The sequence below is a fragment of the Misgurnus anguillicaudatus genome, chromosome 12 (genome assembly GCF_027580225.2).
Source record: "Misgurnus anguillicaudatus chromosome 12, ASM2758022v2, whole genome shotgun sequence".
NCBI lineage: Eukaryota > Metazoa > Chordata > Actinopteri > Cypriniformes > Cobitidae > Misgurnus > Misgurnus anguillicaudatus.
The window spans coordinates 5,190,927-5,211,858 of record NC_073348.2 but is presented as its reverse complement, the minus strand read 5'-3'; the positions used below and the strand labels follow the sequence as shown (position 1 = coordinate 5,211,858).

Sequence of the window (20,932 nt, the reverse complement as noted above, 5' to 3'; positions counted from 1 at the left end):
TAAGACCCCTTGTGACCTACAAACTCGTGACACACACACCGCACAAACTTATGACACACAGTGCATAAACTCACATATTAAACTCACATATTGCAACAGTGCATAAACTCACATATTAAACTCACATATTGCATAATGGTAACCTGATATTCATGTAGATTGGGATATTTGGATTAAAATAAACTTCTTCACTTCATGCTACCGTCATGTTAAATCATGTTAACTTCATGCTAACTTCATGTTAAATCATGCTAGCTTCATGTTATATCATGATAACGTAATGTTAAATCATGCAATGTCAAGCTCTACTCTCAGACTAGGCTTTCTCAAGCCAACATAAAAATTTGTTTAGACAAACTTTTCTATCTAGTTTCTAATTCTTATTGAATGACTTCAGTCTCCTCAAAAAAGCTCAAGATGTGTTTCGTGCCTGAAAAAGACATTTCGTTCTGAAAATTGTTGTTTTTAATTTTGTGTACATTTTTCCTGTATTTTTTCTTTCTCTCTTAATAAAAAGAGTGAAAAATAAATATGGATGGATATTTAACGTTTGTTAAAACAAAAAATGCTGGTGGTGGTGGTCTAAGACTTTTGCACAGTACACACCCACGCACGCACACACACGCGCGCACACACACGCGCGCGCACACACACACACACACACACACACACAGTTGTGGTTTTCCTTTTCCTCAAATGAAACAATCTTCAGTCTTAGGTTTTGATTTCAAGAGATAGACTTTTATTTTCCGGACGAAATAAGAAGCCGAGGCCGCCCTGGTGAATCCCCCCAGAACCAGAGTGTGGTCCTGGGAGGATTCCCCAAAATCAGTCTGACCCGCTGAGCCATGGCTTGGCAAATATATAGGTTTTGGTTCACTCCCCTACATGTTTAAAACAATATGTATCTGTTCAGGCTTGTAATATGAAGAACCACATGACATTCCTCAGACCAGTGTCTCCGTCCCATGACCTATTTGACTCTAGGCTATTCCTTATACTGAGACCCTCTGTGACCTTTGACATTAAACTATGTGTATATACACAGCTGGCCTGCATGAGTTAAGACCCCCTGTGACCTACAAACTCATGACACACACACTGCACAAACTCGTTAAGACCCCCTGTGACCTACAAACTCATGACACACACACTGCACAAACTCATGACACACATTGCATAAACTCACATATTCATGTAGATATAATGGTAAACTGATATTCATGTAGATTGGGATTAAAATAAACTTCTTCAACACACACACACACATTCTGGTTTCCATGTTTTGTGGGGACATTCCATAGACGTAATGCATTTTATACTGTACAAACTGTATATTCTATTCCCTACCCCATTCCCTAACCCCAACCATAACAGAAAACGTTCTGCTACTTCACATTCTCAAGAAAAATCATTCTGTTTGATTTATAAGCTTGTTTCTTCATGGGGACCTCAAAATGTCCCCACAAGGTCACAAAAATACTGGTATTCCTATTTTTGTGGGGATAATTGGTCCCCACAACGTGATAATTACCAGGTACACACACACACACACACACACCACTGTAATTACTACATGGGTAATGTTCTGATAAAGAAATAGACTTAATATAATTAAAACAGACTTTATTTAACATTTTTAATGCAAGATCCAAACAATACAAATTGCAATGCAGCATTAAATTTAGTAAATGTACTGCAAATGTTGTAAGATACAAAGTAAAGGAAAAGTTAAGGTTCATATTAATATTACAATAATATACCGCTGACAGTTCATAAGATTAAACCCCCAAAGTTTTACAAACAAAAATTAAGAGAGTTACATTATTTATGCATGAAGACACCTATGCACGGAGACATACAGTATAAAGTAGCAGATTGAATTATCAGATTTACAGTTCAAACGAGGTTTTGATCTTTTTTTATTTTGATCTTTTTTATCATAATATTTTATAAATGGCTGTAATGGATTGTATATCAAATCTACTAAATAGTACAGTTACAGACTCTCGTCCCTGCCTGCTTTGAAGCAATTCTTGCAGATATGTAAAGTATTACTTGAGAAGGTATGTTTTCTTATGGTTGTTCAGGTACTTCAGTTGGGGGATCCGACACATTATTGATCTTTAAATCACGACAGAACAACACTGGTTCATCAGAAAGACCCAGTTGGTACTGCCACAGATATAAACTCTCGCCTGGCTTCAGCTCAAACGTTATCCCTTCTTCTACCGTAGTGACTTCGTTCCAGCATTCTTTCTCAGTGTTCACATGTGAACCTCCATATTCTGCAGATAAGGAGAACTGGAACTTCATAATCAGTGATATAAGATCTCCAGCATCCAATGACATTGACGCATTTATCTTCCAGTTGTGTGTGATCTGTATCATCTTCTCTTTACTGTATCCAACCGCTTTAGTAACTTTCTCATTCCATGTCACTGGTGTGGTGCTGTTATTACTTATGCGTTTAATCTTCTGCCACCTGCCAAATGTTGGGCCTTTACTTATTGACAGCCCGCCAGGCAGAAAGTTGACAACATCAGGGTGAACAGAATAGACGGCAACACATTCATCTTTATTGAAGTTGGAACCTTTATAGTATTGAACTCCCCACTGTGAGTCTTGCATGAGAAAGTAGTAGTTATCTGGCAGACCCCAGTAATAGAGACCCTTACTGCAATTAGGATGTAGCTTGTATTCTACAGCATTTGAGTCAAGACTCAGGTCTGATGTTTTTCTGTAAACTCCCCTTTCTTTAAAGATGATGTAAAAAAAGCCATAGGCTGCGAGGTAGTTGTCTCCACCCTGGCAGTTGGGATGAAGGCTGGCAACTACAGCACTGTCATCTCTTGACAGGTCAGTGACTCTGCGGTAGAATTTACCTTTAATGATGTAAAAGTTGCCATCCTTGTTAGCCAAATAATGATCTCCATTTTGACAGGAGGGGTGCAGATTGAATACAGTGAGATCTGACCCTTTTCTAAAATCACTTGACTGCAAATAGCAGCCGAGATCAGAGCGGATTATATAGTAGTAGTATGACGATCCACAAAAATCGACACCTTTAGCTTTGCTTTTGGGGACGATGCTTGCCATTGTTGTCTTTACCTGCAACACAAAATAACACAGACATTCAGTGAACAGATTTGATGGGATGCTGGTGTTTTAGTTTTCACTACATGTACATATAAAATAATTTTCTTGGTTTCCCAGGTAAAAAGTAGTATTTAATGTATTCAAAATATACTTATAAGTTATATGTTTTTAATATATTTGTATTCTTATTTAAAGTGCATTAAAATTTTGTTAAATAGCTTTTTAATGTATTTCAAAAATGTTATAGTTTTTTTTTATTTATATTTATATATATATATTATGCTGGTAATAAATATATGCTTAATTACACTTTTTAAAAGTATGCTGAACTCAAGCATACTTTTAATGTGTTTCTAAAAAGTATACCGGAGGTACGCTGGTAATACATATATGCATTTGCAGGTTTATCTTAAGTTTGTTCAAATGCACTTTTCATGTTAATGTTCTACAATGTAATAAAGTAGGTCATTGCATTTCACTGATCTTGTTTTATATTGTATACTTTCAATAGGGGTAAATACATTAGGTGTACCTCAATTCAATTCAATTAAATTTTATTTATATAGCGCTTTTCACAATACTTAATTGTTTCAAAGCAGCTTTGCATTAATAGAAGCAGTAAAAACACAGAAAAACGACAGATAGCACAACATAATACACAATAGCATAAGCAGTCAAATTTGCTGCGGCTATGACTCGACATTATGAGCGAGCGTATTACTAATGTAACGTCTAGAAGAAGAAGCTAAGTTAAGCCCAAGCAGGCTACGTCCCTGGGTTAAAAAACCCCCTAGGAGGAAAAAACAAAAACCCTGGGTTGTTTAGCCGAGGAAATAATAAAAAAAGTCCTAGGAGGGAAAAACCCTTGGGAGATATATATGTATATACACACATATAAACGGATAAGAAGATTAAGGGGAGATTAAGCGGAGATTAAGCGGAGATTAAGCGGGTCCTGTCGGTGATCGTTGGTCAGGCATCAGCTGGGCATCACGTTGAAGTACCTCTAACATTTAATTTGTTGTTAATGATGGAAGAAACCAGTTCATATGTATGAATACAGAATAGGTATCATCTTAGAATGTGTTAAAACATGTTTTGGTGGCAAACATGCAGGTTAAATAGTAAATATATAACATTCTAATAGTATACTTGACTGTACTGTAATTCAAATGTAACATTAAATGGACAGTAAGTAGGATTTTCCCCCATCTAGTGGCAGTGTTGGGGCTAGTTACTCAAAAAAGTAATATATTACGTATTACATATTACTCTGAAAAATAGTAATGCCTTACTTTACTTTATTATCCCTGGAGAAAGTAACTAGTTATATTACTAGTTATATTACTAGTTACATTTTTTTTCTGGACAAGAATGTTTATTTGGGCAAGCCACGGCCAAGAAAATATCCAAACACAAAACCCCCAAATCAATAAAAAGTTACAATTTTATTAGATTAAATTTGACAACAATTTACTCATTCAAAATACAGGGATGACAACAGGTTGCAATTTATTTTAGATGGACACCTTTAAATGGACAGCTGATGAAAGAATGACGGGGTTAACAATAAATTATTTCCTGACAAAGACTTCCAAGAGTTCTGTATTCTTAGCAGGGGGATACCATGATGTTAGTGCACATTATTTACCCACCCACTATAGACGGGTTGCAAGTTTACAAACATTACAGGGTGCGCGCGCAGCCAGGAGGCAGAAAGCCCGATTGCAACAACCTTAATTATTGAAGCGTTCTTTATTGTTTGTATATAAATAAAACTTGATTTTAGTAGGATCTGTTTTTTTGTCTTTATTTTTGCAGTGTTACTGTGATACATGTATGAATTATAATGTTAGGCTAGTAACGTAATAGTCGAATCTACTGGTATGTTAACATCAGGCACCCAGCACTGACTCGGTTGGTACTATTTTCCACGCAACAACTCCTTGGCATTTTGACTTACAGACACCGCTACTAGCATACAACACAATGCACATCTCTTCTTTCTGCCTCTCGGTTGCGTGCGCAAACCAGTTAATGACGTCGCCGTGCAACCCGTCTATACACAGCAATGCACAGCAAATTCATCCAACACCCAAACATAAAAATATATCAATTTAACACCGCAAAGTAATAAATACACAATCAATTCAATAAATATCATTAATATCACTCAAGCTAAAGACACAGCCTTCGTCAATTACGGTAAAATTGATATACAAAATTGATGGAATAAACAACCTGCACGCAACCCCTGTTTACATACAAACAAACAATGAAATGAGCGCCGGGAGACCGTGGCATAACCTCACATTCATCAAGGTCTCCACGCCAAGAAAACCCACCGTAAATACACCACATTTTAATACAACATAAAAATTACTGCTGGCTTCCTTACCCGCTACCGGACACAGGGCACAGCGTTCGGAGAAACATTAAAGAGTGTGCACTTCACCGTCAAGTTATTTTCCTTCCGTTGAACATAATAAAAAAATGACTGAATCTCCACCCGTCGAAACTAGCTTTCTGTTGCTGGGAACCTTCCTCTGAAAAAGAGCTTGCCGTTGTTGACGCTTCCATTTCCCGATCTGTCTTTGAGTGTGCCGCTCTGTGCTGCTGGCTGCCGGGTGTCGACCAATCGGTGATGGTAAATGATACCTCGTACCAAACTTAGACCAATCACTGTTCCATTCACGCCCTCCTCCCCTTCCCTTTTGTTATCTGTGTTGTGTGCCTTGTGTGATGAATGTGCTACTGGCGAATGTAACGCAAGTAACTAGCTCGGGAAAACTGTAATAATATTACCATTTTCAGACGGGTAATGCGTTACACTACTAGTTACTGAAAAAAGTAATATTATTACAGTAACGCGTTACTTTGTACACCCAACACTGTCTAGTGGTGAAATTGTATTTTGCATTCAAACAAATAGTGCTGTCTAGCATCTCGTTTTTCCAAATGCGTCTTGCAACTACGGTAGCCATTACGTACTCACTGATCTCCTTGTCCATTTCAGCTGGTTCACGTGATGCTGCCTCTGAACGAAAACGCGTTGTGGAAATGCGTTGGGGTAGGCTAGTGATTTTTTAATTTTTTTTTTAATTTAATGTATACAAATGTGTGGGCAATATATTAATAATACAATTTGTATTGTTACGTCCCGTGGACGTATTTGTTCATTATGTAATATGGGGTTATGATGACATCTGTTAGGCATGTGTTTTTCTCTCGCGCTCTCTCTCTCTCTGTGTGTGTGTGTAGCAGGTTGCTAATTGGGCTCCAGCTGAAGGGCATCAGTGAGTAAACGCAACTCACCAAACTAGCATAAAATAGCAGTGAAACCAAGTTTGAGTGCTGACAGCAACGCTCCATTACAAAGACCAAATAACAGGTCACAAAAGTTAACGTTAACAACACAAGCCTCAAAGCAAGGCTTCATTTGGCACGGCCATTTATTCTCGACACGCACTCCAAAGCCTCTCCTCAAATAACCCATCACTACTGAGGACTTTCTTACTTTCTAAGAATGCATGTTGTTCTCAGTTTATGTAAATACTAAATTTCTTTATGTTGACGAGCGGTAAGGAGAAGGTGCCATTTAATTTGTAAACTTTTGTAGATGTTTATGTTAGTTAGGAAGGAAGGTAAGACTCCATTGTTTGTTTTGTTTTTTTTCTCTGGTAGTTATTTAGAGGTTATCTTTATTAGTTCAAACTGTTTTGTTTGTTATGTTGGCCTTGCCCTCTCCTGAAGCAAATAAACTATTAGTTCATTGGTTAACTTTGTGATGGTTATTTATCTTTCTGGATCAGAGGATTGATGTGACTGTCAGTCATTTAATATTTTTTATTATTATTTAATTGTTACAACCCCTCCTTTCCCTAGACTTAAAGAAAGGGACGTAACAGTATGTTATATTATTTATGTACTATAATTCAGGTATTGTCCTGCTCAATGAAACTCACGTATGTCCAAAACGGTTACTTTTCAGAAAGTTAAAAAAACACCGTATTTCAAAAGCAGTTGAATGTATCGTTGTCATACTTGGTACGGCATATTTACATGTAACCATATTCTTGCCAGTGTAATGATATAATCCACATTTAACCAAAATTGAGTTTAAATGGACATGCGTGCATATTTTACAGTAACTGTGGTCGATACACGTTCTTCCGATCATTAATTAGAAAGCCAAGTCACGTTTCATATTGACAGGTGAAAACGCTCAGTTTATTAAATAAACTAAGCGTATTTAATAAACTAAGATGTAGGCTATTTTATATTAATTATAAATGTGTTAAATGTCTCTTGCAAACTATGAAGGGACAATGAATCAATACACTGACATGGTAATGCTAGACAGATACTTTGTTTGCACAGTCCTACCGTAATTTTGTCACTCCTAGACGTATGTCTGGCGTCAGGGGGGAACGTTTACCTCGATGAAGAAAATCATTGTCTCACCAGGCTATGTTTATTCGGCTATCCAGTGCTGCGCTTCGATGAAACTTCACGATACCGCCGAGATGCTTCCACAATCCGCGGCGTGATTGACAGCTTTTACACCAAATGGATATACGTGAAAATAAGATGACATGATTTCACATCTTTTCATTGGCCATTTAGATATGTGAAGCATACTGTATACGGAAATGAAATGAAATCCATCTCAAAATCGGCAAAATGGACATACATGCTTTTCACCGAACAGCGACGGTATAATAAAAGTATATTTATAAATGTTTTAAAAGTGGGCTCAAGTGTGCTTCAAGTTGTAACTAAATATTTTAGAAAATAGCACAGTTGAGTACACTTAGATGGTCTTAAGAAGTACTAAATACTTAAGTAAATAAGTATAAATAAGTTTGCTTAGTAATTTCTATCTATTCTATCTTCAAAACTCTGTCTACAAAAATGTTACCCTGTCCCTTTCCTGAAAAAAATGCCAATAACCAAATAAGTTTTTTTCACATATTTTCACACATCTTTATCTTCTTTACTACACTTTGCTGTGCAGGCTCAGCAAATGCAGGACTTTCAGTTAATGTGAACTCCTGCTAATATTGTTGCAGTCAGAAATAAGTTATATAAGAATAATGCCGTTTGAAGTAAACTTATTTAGGCACTTGCAGGTAGGTATTCTAAAGGATTGTCATCTGAGAGGATTTCTTTGCTGTCTGTCCTGTGCATTGAAGATCAATGGCTATCAGAAGCAGTTGGACTTTATAATCTTTATAATATAATAACATTTACATTCATTTACTGCACATCATACTTCATTTACCACATTATTGGGAACTGCTGAAAGTGCAGGTGTATTATCCGCCATTCTTCCCGGACGCATCCTGGCCAGGATTTCGGATGCGTCCTCGGGAAGTCGTATTTGTCGACCGCATACGTCATAGAGGATTATTATTATTATTATTACAGAAAATTGTAGTTTCATTCTTACCTTAAAATGTAATGGTTGCTTTTATGTCTTATGTTTTTAACTGAATGGCGTATGCGGTCAACAAATACGACTTCCGGAAGACGCACCGAAATCCTGGCCAGGACGCGTCCGGGAAGAATGGCACGTATGGTCACCCTAACCAAAGAGGAAAAAACACCATCTTTTAATAAACTACAAACAAAAAAAGATAATTAATTTCAAGTTCATTTATCAATAATGAAAGTGTTGCATTGTCTGGGGTTTTAAGAAAAAGCAACTGCCTCCAGAGATGATCTGTACAAACAATCAGTTTAGAGACATCACTTTTGTAAGGACATCACATGAAGATCCAGGACCACCACCTGTTTTTTATTCTGCTTTTAAGGTTGCTGTTATAAACAGACAAAACAGCAATTTAACCGTTTAAGTTAAAGTTCTTTAGGAGCATCAACGTTTGATTACAATCATGATTTTAATCTTTGACATGAATATTAAAGATATCAAGATTATATTTTCACAGAATATGTTACATTATGTAGGGTGATTTTATGTACAAAATAGCTTTAGCTGCTTACAAATTCAGCATCATAAAAAGTGAAAGGGGTGGTTCAATGGTTTTTCAAGGATTCTGACTTATTAACACAGTTATAGAGTTGTTTCCTCATGCTAAACGTAGGCAAAGTGTCAAAAAAGCAGTTGGGCATATTACAGAGTATTTCTGGCCGAATGCACTTCGCCAGGGTTCGTACAAGTTTCAGAAAGTTTTTTTTTCGATTACAGGTCCAGCTGACGTTTCAGGGGTTTCTATACGTATCACTGCTTTATATGGGCACTACCCCCGGAAAACCCAGCCAACTCGTCAATCAGCGGGAGACGCTAGAACTTGTAAACATCACATCACTCGACACAGCTTTGTTTAATTTCAACAATGGCACAAAAGGAGAAGTGTGTTTTTGGATGCAATGAGAAGAAAGCCAGCCTTATGAAAATAATAAATATAGTTTATTATCCGGGGTAGCAGCGGAGTTTTGCTTGTGTGTTTGATACGCTGGATTTTCCCAACCAGGTCATGAGTTGCATGCGGTAAGTAAGACTTCTGTCTTATGTTGGAAATAGGCACTGTGCATATTATATAAATGACACAAACATGTAGTGAATCATAAGTTATAAGTGTTGTATAGTGTTGCATGACTCGTACTCACTCCTCCTGCGGTATAACTCCTCCTTTTTCATTTTTTCGTACGTTATCGGAAAGATTCAGTAAAGCTAATCTAACTATTATAAATCTGATTAAACTAAATACTCTTCAGAGATATAAAGGATGTAATACTTAGGGCTGACTTCTTATAGTGAACCTCAAAGTCGAATAGTAGGGAAGTAGTATGTAACCAATAAGCAGCAGCACTGAGAAGCTTAACCGCATGGATGACAAGTAACCGCAACAATTGCGCCTTTCACGTTAAATTCAAACATTTCTTTTCAAAATTTAATACTATGCAAAAGTGAAACTAAAATGACAGAATAACTGTAGCGTTGTCTGCATCTAGAGTAGAGTTTTTAAAGATTAAAAGTTTTAAAGATTAAAAGTACTTTAATTGAACTGATCAACACAAATACATAATATAACATAATATAAATTATTGCTTACCAGCATTAAAACCGCTTAAAATAAAAACCTTTATAGGTTTTTTCTTTGTATTCAGCGTCCACTCCGTGAATAAGGGAGCTGCAGCCAAAAACGCTGATGGCTTTATTATTAACTGACTGAACACTTGACTCTTACCTGGACATTTAGATATAAAAAGTTTTTCATCAACAGCATCTGCGTGAAACATTATAAACATTGAAAATCACCTGCGTCTCGAGTGTTTCAGCACGTCCACTATGTTGCAGAGAGTCCACTTAATTAACGGCTTTCCGTTCAGTCCACGTGAGCTAAACATTTTTGTTCTGTAATTTTTTACTCGCATAGGCTATATTTCTACATATTTTTGACCAAGTAACACTCTGATATAATGTAGGTTGTTTTGTAATGTAAGTTCATTTTAACTTGCTCTGAAATGATGACAAATCTTTCTGACAAAAAATGATCTATCCAGCTTAATTTAAGCAAAATAATGATTTATTTGTTTTCATACTTTATATATACACATTAATTTATCTACTAATATACTTGCCTTCTGTACAGGTGCATAAATACTGTCTTAATTTTAATTTCTTTAAGACATTGCTTTGTTCTGTATTTACCCATGCTTTGTAAGTTTGCACTTAAAAAGCCTTCTTGTTAAGAAATTTTTCTTTAATTTATTTTTGTTTTATATATATATATATATATATATATTTAGCTGTAGTATAACTTGTTAATCTTTTTCTCATAAGGGGAAAGACATGTAGCCAACCCTGCTTCTACACCGGTGCACCTCGTTGTTTTGGATTTAAATAATAATTTTATTTTAGTAAATGAAGGCAGTTAAACCGCATAGCGCTAGTGAGTCACGCAAAATCACCGCAAGGGAAATTCCTTCACCGCGACAGCCCTAGCTGCCATCTAAAAAAAAAAGGTTCGACTATCAGTCGACCAGTGGCAGCTGGTCACTGGGGGGCGCTGGGGCGAGTTAGCCAGAGAAGAAAGCTACTTCAACATGTTTCAAAAAAGTTAAATATATAATGCAAATTAATACAAATACAATCATTTAGTGGTACATTTCACTGTTAGTCATGTTATCATTCATTTAAAAAAATTAAAAATCAAATCTGAGTTCGCTGTGTGTGTGTGTCATGTTTGTGTGTCTGGGGTGCACCCCTAATGAGTGTCTATGTAGGTTAGGAAAAAGGGTAAAAACATGTGACCTGAGGCTGAGCTCTAATTGGCTGGTTTCTGATCCGCCATGGGGCGTAGGGCTGTGCGCCCCAAACCCTCCCACTGATGTTGTAAGCGAATTAGAATAGGTTTTTTTATGTCTTTGACCTCATGTGATTGGATTGTTTTCAGAGTCTCATAACCACGCTGCAGATTGCCATGTAACTGCTAGATACATTAATCAGTGAAAGCAAGTGAAATACCTTGAGATAAAAGAAAATATGTTTTTATGCTAACAAAACCACCCTTTACAAGACATTCAGTTGAAGAATAAATAAAGGATTAAGGAGCTTGGACCAGATTGACCAGCAGGAAATGATCATGGTCGAGTTTACATGCTTTTCCAGGACTTATGGCAAATGGAGTTGCTGGATACTATGTAAGTCAAATGCAAATTCAATTCAGAGTTTTACACGCCTGTTGCTATTTAAATCGCAATAGTATTTTGTGATTTGATTTATTCATATTTGCCTGTTCAGCACAAAGTGTGTTTTATCGCCTCAGCTGTGTGTCACTGCGAGAAAAAATTATTCATTAATCTGCTTCATGTGATGTTAAACATGTAAAGCACAATGTTCTTTTCACAAATAAATAAACACATTTGAACTTGAATGCTCGTCTTGTAAGTTCATGATTAGAAATGAACAGGTGAAGGAAAACAATTCCTATCATTAAAACATAAAATGAAAGATACTTGACTGTCGTTTTTTTCAAATGAAATAGTCTAACGCAAACTCTGGTGTGTGTGTGTGTGTGTGTGTGTTTGTGTGTGTGTTTGTGAGAATGATTACAATGATTAGTTCATTACTGATAATAAACCTACATTATACAATATTTGCACATTCATAGTAAATTTATTTCATGCTTTAGTTGACTTCAAGAGTAACATTTTCAGCATTTAAGCTAAGCAGTAATGACATTTATCACCTGATAAACAGCTATTTACAGACCTGCATTACCACAGTGAAAAGTTTAATGTCAAGTTTGTATCCCCCCCCCATTTTTTTAGCACTAGCCGCCACTGCAGTCGACTACGGCAAAATCTAACAAATCAGATTCGACTATGAAAATCCTTAATCGAAAACAGCCCTAGTAATACTACTCTATAGGTACTCCAGATTAACATCAGAAATGCAGAAACAGCATGTGTTACGTGAGTTTAACAATAACCTTCTATCAATAGCTCGCACACCACAGGGTTTAAAAAATGGAACAACCGGCCAATTACAGCGTCTTTGATCATTGTTTCTACTATCGATATGTATTGTCTTTTCATGCGGTACACGAACGCGCAATGATCTCGAATAATTCAATCTAGCTATACTAATCATAAGCGGCAGGAACCTAATTAGCCAGATCATGATGAGCATGATGATATTATTTTGGATGTCTCATTTGATCTTGGATGTTTTAAGCAACGTACGAATAACATGCCCCTTGTGTATGAATTAACCAGTTGTGAATATAGCCATTGATGCTGGAATGGCGTAAAGAATAAAGAAAGAAAGAATTTCAAACTGGAATAATTAAATACTACCTAACTTGCCACAGGCACCTTTAGTTTGTTCATTGGCTGATATTTTCTCATAACTTTTGATTTAAAAATATTTTTATATTACAGGGACGTGATCTGCCCTACAAAAGCAAAAGACCTTAACTCGCTAGAGTGTAGAACTGAGAAAAATGACTTTAAAGTTTAGTCTTTTAAGTGACTTTAGTTGTTAGTTATTTTCTTCTTTTTTTTTTTTTAAACTAAACAAAAAAATTGACTCAATATACTTATCCACATGATAAAGGAGGTCTTGAACTTCCAAAAATATCAATAACTAATTTTCAACCAAAAACAAAGTTACTGCCTTTTGCCTTTGTAGGGCAGTGTTTCTCTAAAGCTGATTTACAACAGCGAGCACTGGGAAAGAAGATATGAACATTCATTACTTACCTAGACAAGTGTAGATAACAGCACTGGTTCAGATCTTCTGCTCAGTCTGAGAGAGAGAAAGAGAAATACTTATCTGCCAGACTGACACTTTAAATACTCTAAAAACTCTAAAGAGGGCTGTAAAAACAGCCAAAACACACCCACAAACCTCAGGGCAGAGCTGTGTGTAACATGTTTATCAAGGTTTATTAACCCTCTGGTGTCTAAGAGGTTTTTAGGGCCCTGGAGAAGTTTTGACCTGCACTGACATTTGTGCTTTTATCAGTTGCTTATAAACATAATAATGGCAAAAGTCTCATAACACTGCTCAGCACAAACTGGGTTACAATATTATATGAGCAACATGTATGTACATGTTTGTATTATTGAGAAAAAAATGTTTATGCATGGTTTTTAAATTTTCTAAATTTCTAAGTCTGACTGATACAGATGTGGCCTTTAAAAATGCACGTCTCGGAGAGAAGAATGCCGCGAGCACTTCCGAAATTCTGCGGGATCCTGCAGAAGGAGGATCAGGGGTGTGACAAAGGAAATTCTAAAACCTGTAGACGGCATTCGTGTTTCATGTAGACAATACTGACGACAATATGTGTGCTCAAAGTCAAGCTGAGCATACTGTATAATATTGAAGTAACACCCTTACGAAAATTAACCATGGTTTTACTACAGTTAAGACCAAAAAACCATGGTTACTGTAGTAACACATCTGAAACCATGAGTCATCATGGATTATTCCTTTCATGGCTTTGACTATAATCACTGGTGGTTGCCAATTCACTCCCTAGCAACAATTGAGAATACCTTATCAACTGTTTTTGCAAAAGCTATATCTCTGCATCAGAACATGGTAGAGACACGGGATGGTCTCTTTTGACTAATTAAACTTGTTGAACATGATGTGACCCATGTTTTGCCACTGCAAACACCACTCACATGTCCTTCAGTGCTCTAATGTTCCATGATTGTCAATAACAGAAAGACGATTGCAGTAGACAAGAACTTCGATTATTTTTGTTGATAACTTTTTTGTTTTTTCATCTAAAATTATTAGGTTTACCTAGGTTCTTCAATCTGCTTTTCCAATCTCAATTTTACATCCTTTTGTGCCCTTTTCGGCTTGACCCCGGTATTGCTGCTTGCAGCTATATTTAGGGGTCAAGCCCCAAAGGGCCGTAGAACCCTATTGTTATTGTTAGTTTTCTTATTATTAGGGGTCAAGCCCAGAATGGGCGAAGACCCCTATTGTATCTGTTAGTTTTCTTTTTAGGGGTCAAGCCCAGAATGGGCGAAGACCCCTATTGTATCTGTTAGTTTGATTTTTTTTAGGGGTCAAGCCCAGAATGGGCGAAGACCCCTATTGTATCTGTTAGTTTTCTTTTTCTTCCTCTGCCATTGCGGTCTATGGCAGCCTATAGAACCGTACGTAGGAAAGTTATGAAATTTGGCACACTGATAGAGGACTGTCCAAAAAGTCTCCACGGCAAATTTGGAGTCTTAATCTCTAACCCGGTAGTGCCACCAACAGTCCAAAGTTGCACTTATGTTTTTGCTTATAACTTCTGATCCATAAGTCCTATAAACAAAAGTATTGCTTCCTCTGATTCCTTGGCTCAAGACGATTCGACTGGACCCTATGACGTCATTTTCTGCCATTTTGAATTATTCGTAAAACCTACTTTTGCGAACTCGTCCTAGAGCTTTTGCCCGATTGCCACGAAGATCAGTATGAAGCATCTATAGACACTCAAGGCAAAAAGTTATTAAAAGAATTTTGATAAACCAATCCGTTGTCATATAGCGCATCAACAAATTTTAAGTAGAGCGCAAAAAAAAACAGGTTTTAGTCTGTATCAATCTTATGCCTATTGACACGACACTTGTTAGTTGTGATGCCAGTCAGGAACTGAGTGTGCATGCACCGTTTCTTCGCAGCGCCACCTAGTGGTCATACTTATGTTTTACATGCCTATAACTATGGCTCTGATCGGTGTTTTTTCACGGGACTTGTTTCCCTGAAGTCCAGAACAGTTGCCGAGTCCAACGATACCAAACATGCCAGATTTCGCCTTAAGGTTAGCCCTGCGCAGCAAAACAGCACTTAAAAAAACATGCGCCAATATCTCCGCGAGCGTAATTCAGATCGACTGGAAAACACCATAGGAAGAAACTTACCTTACCTTCTGAACAAAAAGTTCTATTGGCATTATATTAAAATTTCCATCAAAAATGGCCAAAAATTGCAAAAAACTAAAAATTACCTTTAAATTTGGTGTTTTTTTTACACATAAATGGTTATAACTCTGCAACAAAATGAGATTTTTACACCAGATTTGATACACTGATGTATGAGCACATTCTGAGGCTACACAAAAAAAATTGTATGCTTGCACCACTAGTTGGCCTTATAATTGAACAAAACCTTTGAAATCAAGCCACCCTATGGTCATACAACTGTTTCTTCACTAAACTAAAGTGTATAGTCATAAAACTAGCTAGATGTAACACAGTTATGACCTGAGGTTGCATGCACAACTTTGTCATTGCGCCACCTAGTGGTTTTGAGATAGAAATATGGTATTTTTGCCTAAAACTACTCCAACAGTTTATCTAAAATCTTGGGTCATCATGTATTATTCCTTTCATGGCTTGGAGATCATTGGTCCATGCCAATTAACTCCTTAGCAACCAATTAGGATACCTTATCAACCCTTTTTACAAGAGCTATATCTCTGCATCAGAACATCGTAGAGACATGGGGGTGGTCTCTTTTGACTCATTAACACCACTGTAACATTTTGTGAGCTGAGAATTGCCATTGCAAGCACCACTCACATTTTCTTCAGTGTTCTAGTTGTCAATGCTCCTCGAGAAGAGAGGGAGAGATTACACTGAATGAAAACACAGCTTTTTTGCTGATGACTGTTTATATTATTTAGTCTGAAATCAAGAGATTTTCCTAGGTTCTTTAAACTGCTCATCCGAATTCAACTTTACTTTCTTCTGTGCCCTTTTTGGCTTGACCCCGGCATTGCTGCTTGCAGCGATATTTAGGGGTCAAGCCCCAAAGGGGCGAAGACCCCTATTGTATTTGTTAGTTTTCTTATTATAATTATTATTCTGCTTCTTCCGCCATTGCGGTCTATGGCAGCCCATAGAACCGTACGTAGGAAAGTTATGAAATTTGGCACACTGATAAAGGACAGTCCAATGTGTCCCCATAGTGAATTTGGAGTCTCTATGTCTAACCCGCTAGCGCCACCAACAGTCCAAATTTGCACTTATGTTTTTGCTTATAACTTCTGATGCGTAAGTCCTAGAAACGAAATTCTTGCTTCCTTTGATTCCTTGGCTCAAGACAATTCGACTGGACCCTATGTTGTCATTTTCCATCATGAAAATTTTTCTGCAATTTTGAATTATTCGTAAAACCTACTTTTTCGAACTCGTCCTAGAGCTTTTGTCTGATTGCCATGAAAATTGGTATGTATCATCTTGAGACACTAATGGCATAAAGTTATCAAAAGAATTTCGATACAGCAATCCTTTGTTGTATATCGCCTTAACGAACAGATTTTAGGCTGTATCTTCGTCAAACTTGTGCCTATTGACACGACCCTTGGTACTTGTGATGCCAGTCAGGAAACTGAAGGTTTCGTCACAGCGCCACCTAGTGGCCAGACAAATGATTTATGCACCTATAACTTTGGCTGCGATCAGCGTATTTTGACGGAACGTTTTAATAGTCATGTCATGATTAAATAAATGATCAATGTCCACATTTAAAAGCTGCAGTGCTTACCTGCAGTTCCACTGTGTTTCCGCGTTCTGAGAAAAGAGATCGCTCCAGAAAAAAAAGTATTGTTTACATCCCTCTTTCCAAGAGTTAATCGTCCACACGATGTGACAAGACATTACTCTTATTAAGTTTAACGTAACATCCAAGATTGTGATCTTTGACGGAATAATTACTTCCGATTGGGATTCACAGACTGGTTTACGAGCTAGTGAACTAATGAGACACACGGAGAGTGTTTAAAAACAGCGCGTCTCTGTGTGTCCGTGCAGTTTTTCCAATCAGAGAGCTCTTAGCCAATCAGATTTGAGAACCAGAAAGAACTGTTGTATAATTAAAGATAACGACCCCCGACTTTCAAAAATGTTAACACTAGCTGAATTTAATGTGGCGTTTGGGATTTACATAGACGTCATCTGCGAAATCTATCCATCTCGTAGAGCCGAGCTTGACACATAATTAGCAATCATTTCTGACTTGGCTTTGAACTCTCTTCTATGAATATCATAAATCATTCTCTGCAGAAGCTGCCATGTTCATTCAACGTTTTAATCAAAGATTGGACTGGTCTGTAGTTGACATAAGCAGACACTGGTTATCAAGCTCTCTCCTACTCGATCTGTGGCTCTCATTCTCACACTCTCAATCTATGCCCAAAGTCTGCATCTCCTCCATCTAAGCCTGGTTTTCAAACTGTTGACTCTAATTTGCTACTCCATTGTGTTATAATTTTAATAAACATTTTTGCAAATTCTATAATTGTAAATATGTTCATGCTTGTAGTTACTGCGGGGACGGCCACCCAAAATCTGTGTGCCCAAGATGAACCTGCTTTATGAAAAAGGACAAAAACAAATAAAGCCATCAATCCCAGTCAACAAAGCTGAGAAATCATCCTAACCGCTGCTTCATCAATTATTTAATAACTGGACTTATCCAAGATTTTTTTTCAGGATTGTCTTGGTTGCCTAATCAATCTTTTCTCTGCAATAGTTAGCTTTCTGCTGTAAAAGAACCTGAAATTATCGATTCTCTGTTGGAAAAAGAAGTTAAGAAAGGATTTCTTATTGGGCCTTTTGATAAATCTCCTTTCTCAATTTGTCGGATTAATCCTATAGGGATAGCTACTCAAAGATATTCAGGAAAGAAGCGCTTAATTTTTTACTTGTCCGCCCCTCATAATGACGCTGCTCAAAGTATTAACAGGCTCATTCCTCTATCTCCGTTTTCTCTGTTTTACACAAGTTGACGACGCAATTAAAATGATTAAAAAGGCATGTACGGGTGCATGGCTCGCAAAGGCAGATATTTCAGATGCCTTCAAAGTTATGCCTTTACATGAGGGGAATTATATTTTTCAGACAGGCTCACTTTTGGCTGTCGCAGTAGTCCAAAAATATCTGATGCACTATCAGAGGCGCTATGTTGGATCCTCCTTAATAACTGCAAATTACCGCATGTGATAAAATTGTGCCCGATGAAACCCTCACCATCTTGCGCCCGCCAGTTTGAGAAACGCTGCATGAGGTGAAGTCCGGTCAGTTTTATTATGCCAGTTCATAACTTAAATAAATCAATCTTTTTTATTCTGATCTCTGTTCAGTGCTTAGCTAATGTTATAGTTAATTACCTTACATGAAATTCTACCAGATTTTACTACAAAAACAAACAAAAAGACAATGTCAGATGTTATAGGATATAAGGGTGGTTTCCCGGACAGAGATTAGCTTATGCCAGGACCAATTAGGAAATATAACTAGTTTTTAACAAACATGCCTTACTAAAAACATTACTTGTGTAATTGTTTCGGTCGTGACATCAAATGTTCGGTAGTGACGACCATATTGGATTGTCCATATTTTGTGTAAAAAAAAGTAATTAGTTAGTCAAAAATGGTTGGCATTATGCAGTCAAAACATACAGCACAAAGAATATCTAACGCAACACCACATAAAAGCACTTTGCACTGAAATTACGCTGAAGAGATGGCGGATATAGTTCAGACCTTGAAGGGATGCAAGATGCTGTGTTGATTTTCACATGTCTTGAGAAAAAGATGACATAATGTATGTCCATATAAAACTTCAGGCCCACAGTATAAACTACAGAATTTGGTGTGTGTGCACCCATGTCCATCTGTAATGTTGGTGTACACATGTGTGCCTGTTTTTCCATTACACATTCTAACTTCTCTAAACCTCCTTAACTGATTCTCTTGTTGCTGGGTTTGACTTTTTTGAGTTTGAAGTAAACTTAATTTTTTATTTGATTTGAGGTTGGTTGAATCAATTTTCATATAAAAGAACCAGTGAACGACCGATATATCGGCCGATTTTAGCGAGTTTTATGTGTATTGGCCGATTTGTGGCTGCTGTGTTCAGTGAGTTTTTCCGGCATTATTTACAGACAGAAATATAGCTTTTTAAGTTCAATAAATGTTACTTTTTTAAATTGAGACTTCTAAAAATGACACAATGATGCCAAATGTTACAAGTAAACTGAGTGAGCAAAAGAAGTATCGGCTCAAGAAAATAGGCTCTCTCAGTCTGTCCGCTCTACTTTCATCTTTCCGTCTATGCATGTTGGTGATTCCTCTCTCTCTGTAGCTATCTCTACAAATTAACCAAAGATATTTACATTTACATTATTAGTGTGAGCCTGCCATGTCTACACTTAACAATGACATTTCAATTTACAATGATACTGATAAGTGCTATCTGTTATGTCAATTATATAAAGCAATCAGTCAAAGTCCCGCTTAATTAGCGCAGAAAGTTTTCCTAGAGACCAGAGGTAGAATCATATAGCCTTCATTTATATCAATAATGAGTCAAGCTACTATTGTATGAATTAATTAAATTAATCTAGCCTAGTTCATTTTATCTTAGTTTGTAGTCCTAGTCAAATCACGTACAACATTACAGAAATATGACTGACAAATTATTTGTACTGAAAAAGAATATATGTGCACTTGAAAGTTTCTATTTATTTATTAAAATAAAGAAATAAGTGTAATTTTGTCACTACCGAAACAATCACGTCACAACCGAAACGTCAACAAATGTTTCGGTTGTGACTGTTTCGGTAGTGACGATTTAAGCTAACTTTGATCCTACTGCTAAGATGCTAATCAGTATGTAGTTAGCTAGCACAGTTCTCAACATTGAAACATGAGTAAAACATAAATGAGCAGTAGAAAAAATAAAAAAATCTGAATTAATCATTGAAAATGTGTGATCGGTAGTGACATTCATAAATGTCACACACTGATTTCCAAACTTTTGATCACATTTACTTCAAAACCATGTGACTGATCTAATCACCATGTCACCACAAGGGAGAGAGGCACAGACAAAGTTTCTGGTTCAAAATGGAGGGGAGTGGCTTAAAGCAGTATTATATTATTGACCAAACTATGCAATGTTTCGGTAGTGACGTGAAAATGCGGGGTTTTTTTACATGATTTTACATGATTTTTACTGAAAATATCGAATAAATATATTTTTGGTTTTAATTAACAAAAGTATTCAAAATGATACTTCTTAAAACAATGATAAAAAAAATTAAAAATTATTTCATATTTTTTTTCCTATGGTGAAATTCAGACCTTGGGGTTTGGGACAACCACCTCTCAATTGAAAGCACCATATAAATGATGATATTGTATATATAAAACCTGACGCTACCTCAAATATTATTTTGGGTTTTGATTGCTATTTGCTTATATTTTTTTATTATCAAACATTTTCCTACATTTTCCTATATTAATACTTTTTAAATTAGTTTTTTGGTTCCGGGACAGCAATT

At 36.6% G+C, this 20,932-nt stretch overlaps 1 protein-coding gene across 2 annotated transcripts; it reads right to left on the bottom strand.

Moving 5' to 3' along the window:
* Positions 1–1,693: 1,693 nt before the first annotated feature.
* On the bottom strand, positions 1,694–13,401 carry LOC129447520 (uncharacterized). Of its 2 annotated transcripts, XM_073874700.1 has the most exons (3): positions 13,333–13,377; positions 8,552–8,686; positions 1,694–3,111 (listed from the first exon to the last, which is right to left on the bottom strand). In XM_073874700.1, exon 3 carries the CDS (start codon positions 3,097–3,099, stop codon positions 2,077–2,079), a length of 1,023 nt encoding a protein of 340 aa, XP_073730801.1. In that variant the 5' UTR covers positions 3,100–3,111; positions 8,552–8,686; positions 13,333–13,377; the 3' UTR covers positions 1,694–2,076. The 2 variants fall into 2 exon arrangements, with proteins under 2 accessions (XP_073730801.1, XP_073730800.1); XM_073874699.1 differs by lacking the exon at positions 8,552–8,686 and having other exon boundaries at positions 13,333–13,401.
* Positions 13,402–20,932: the final 7,531 nt, after the last annotated feature.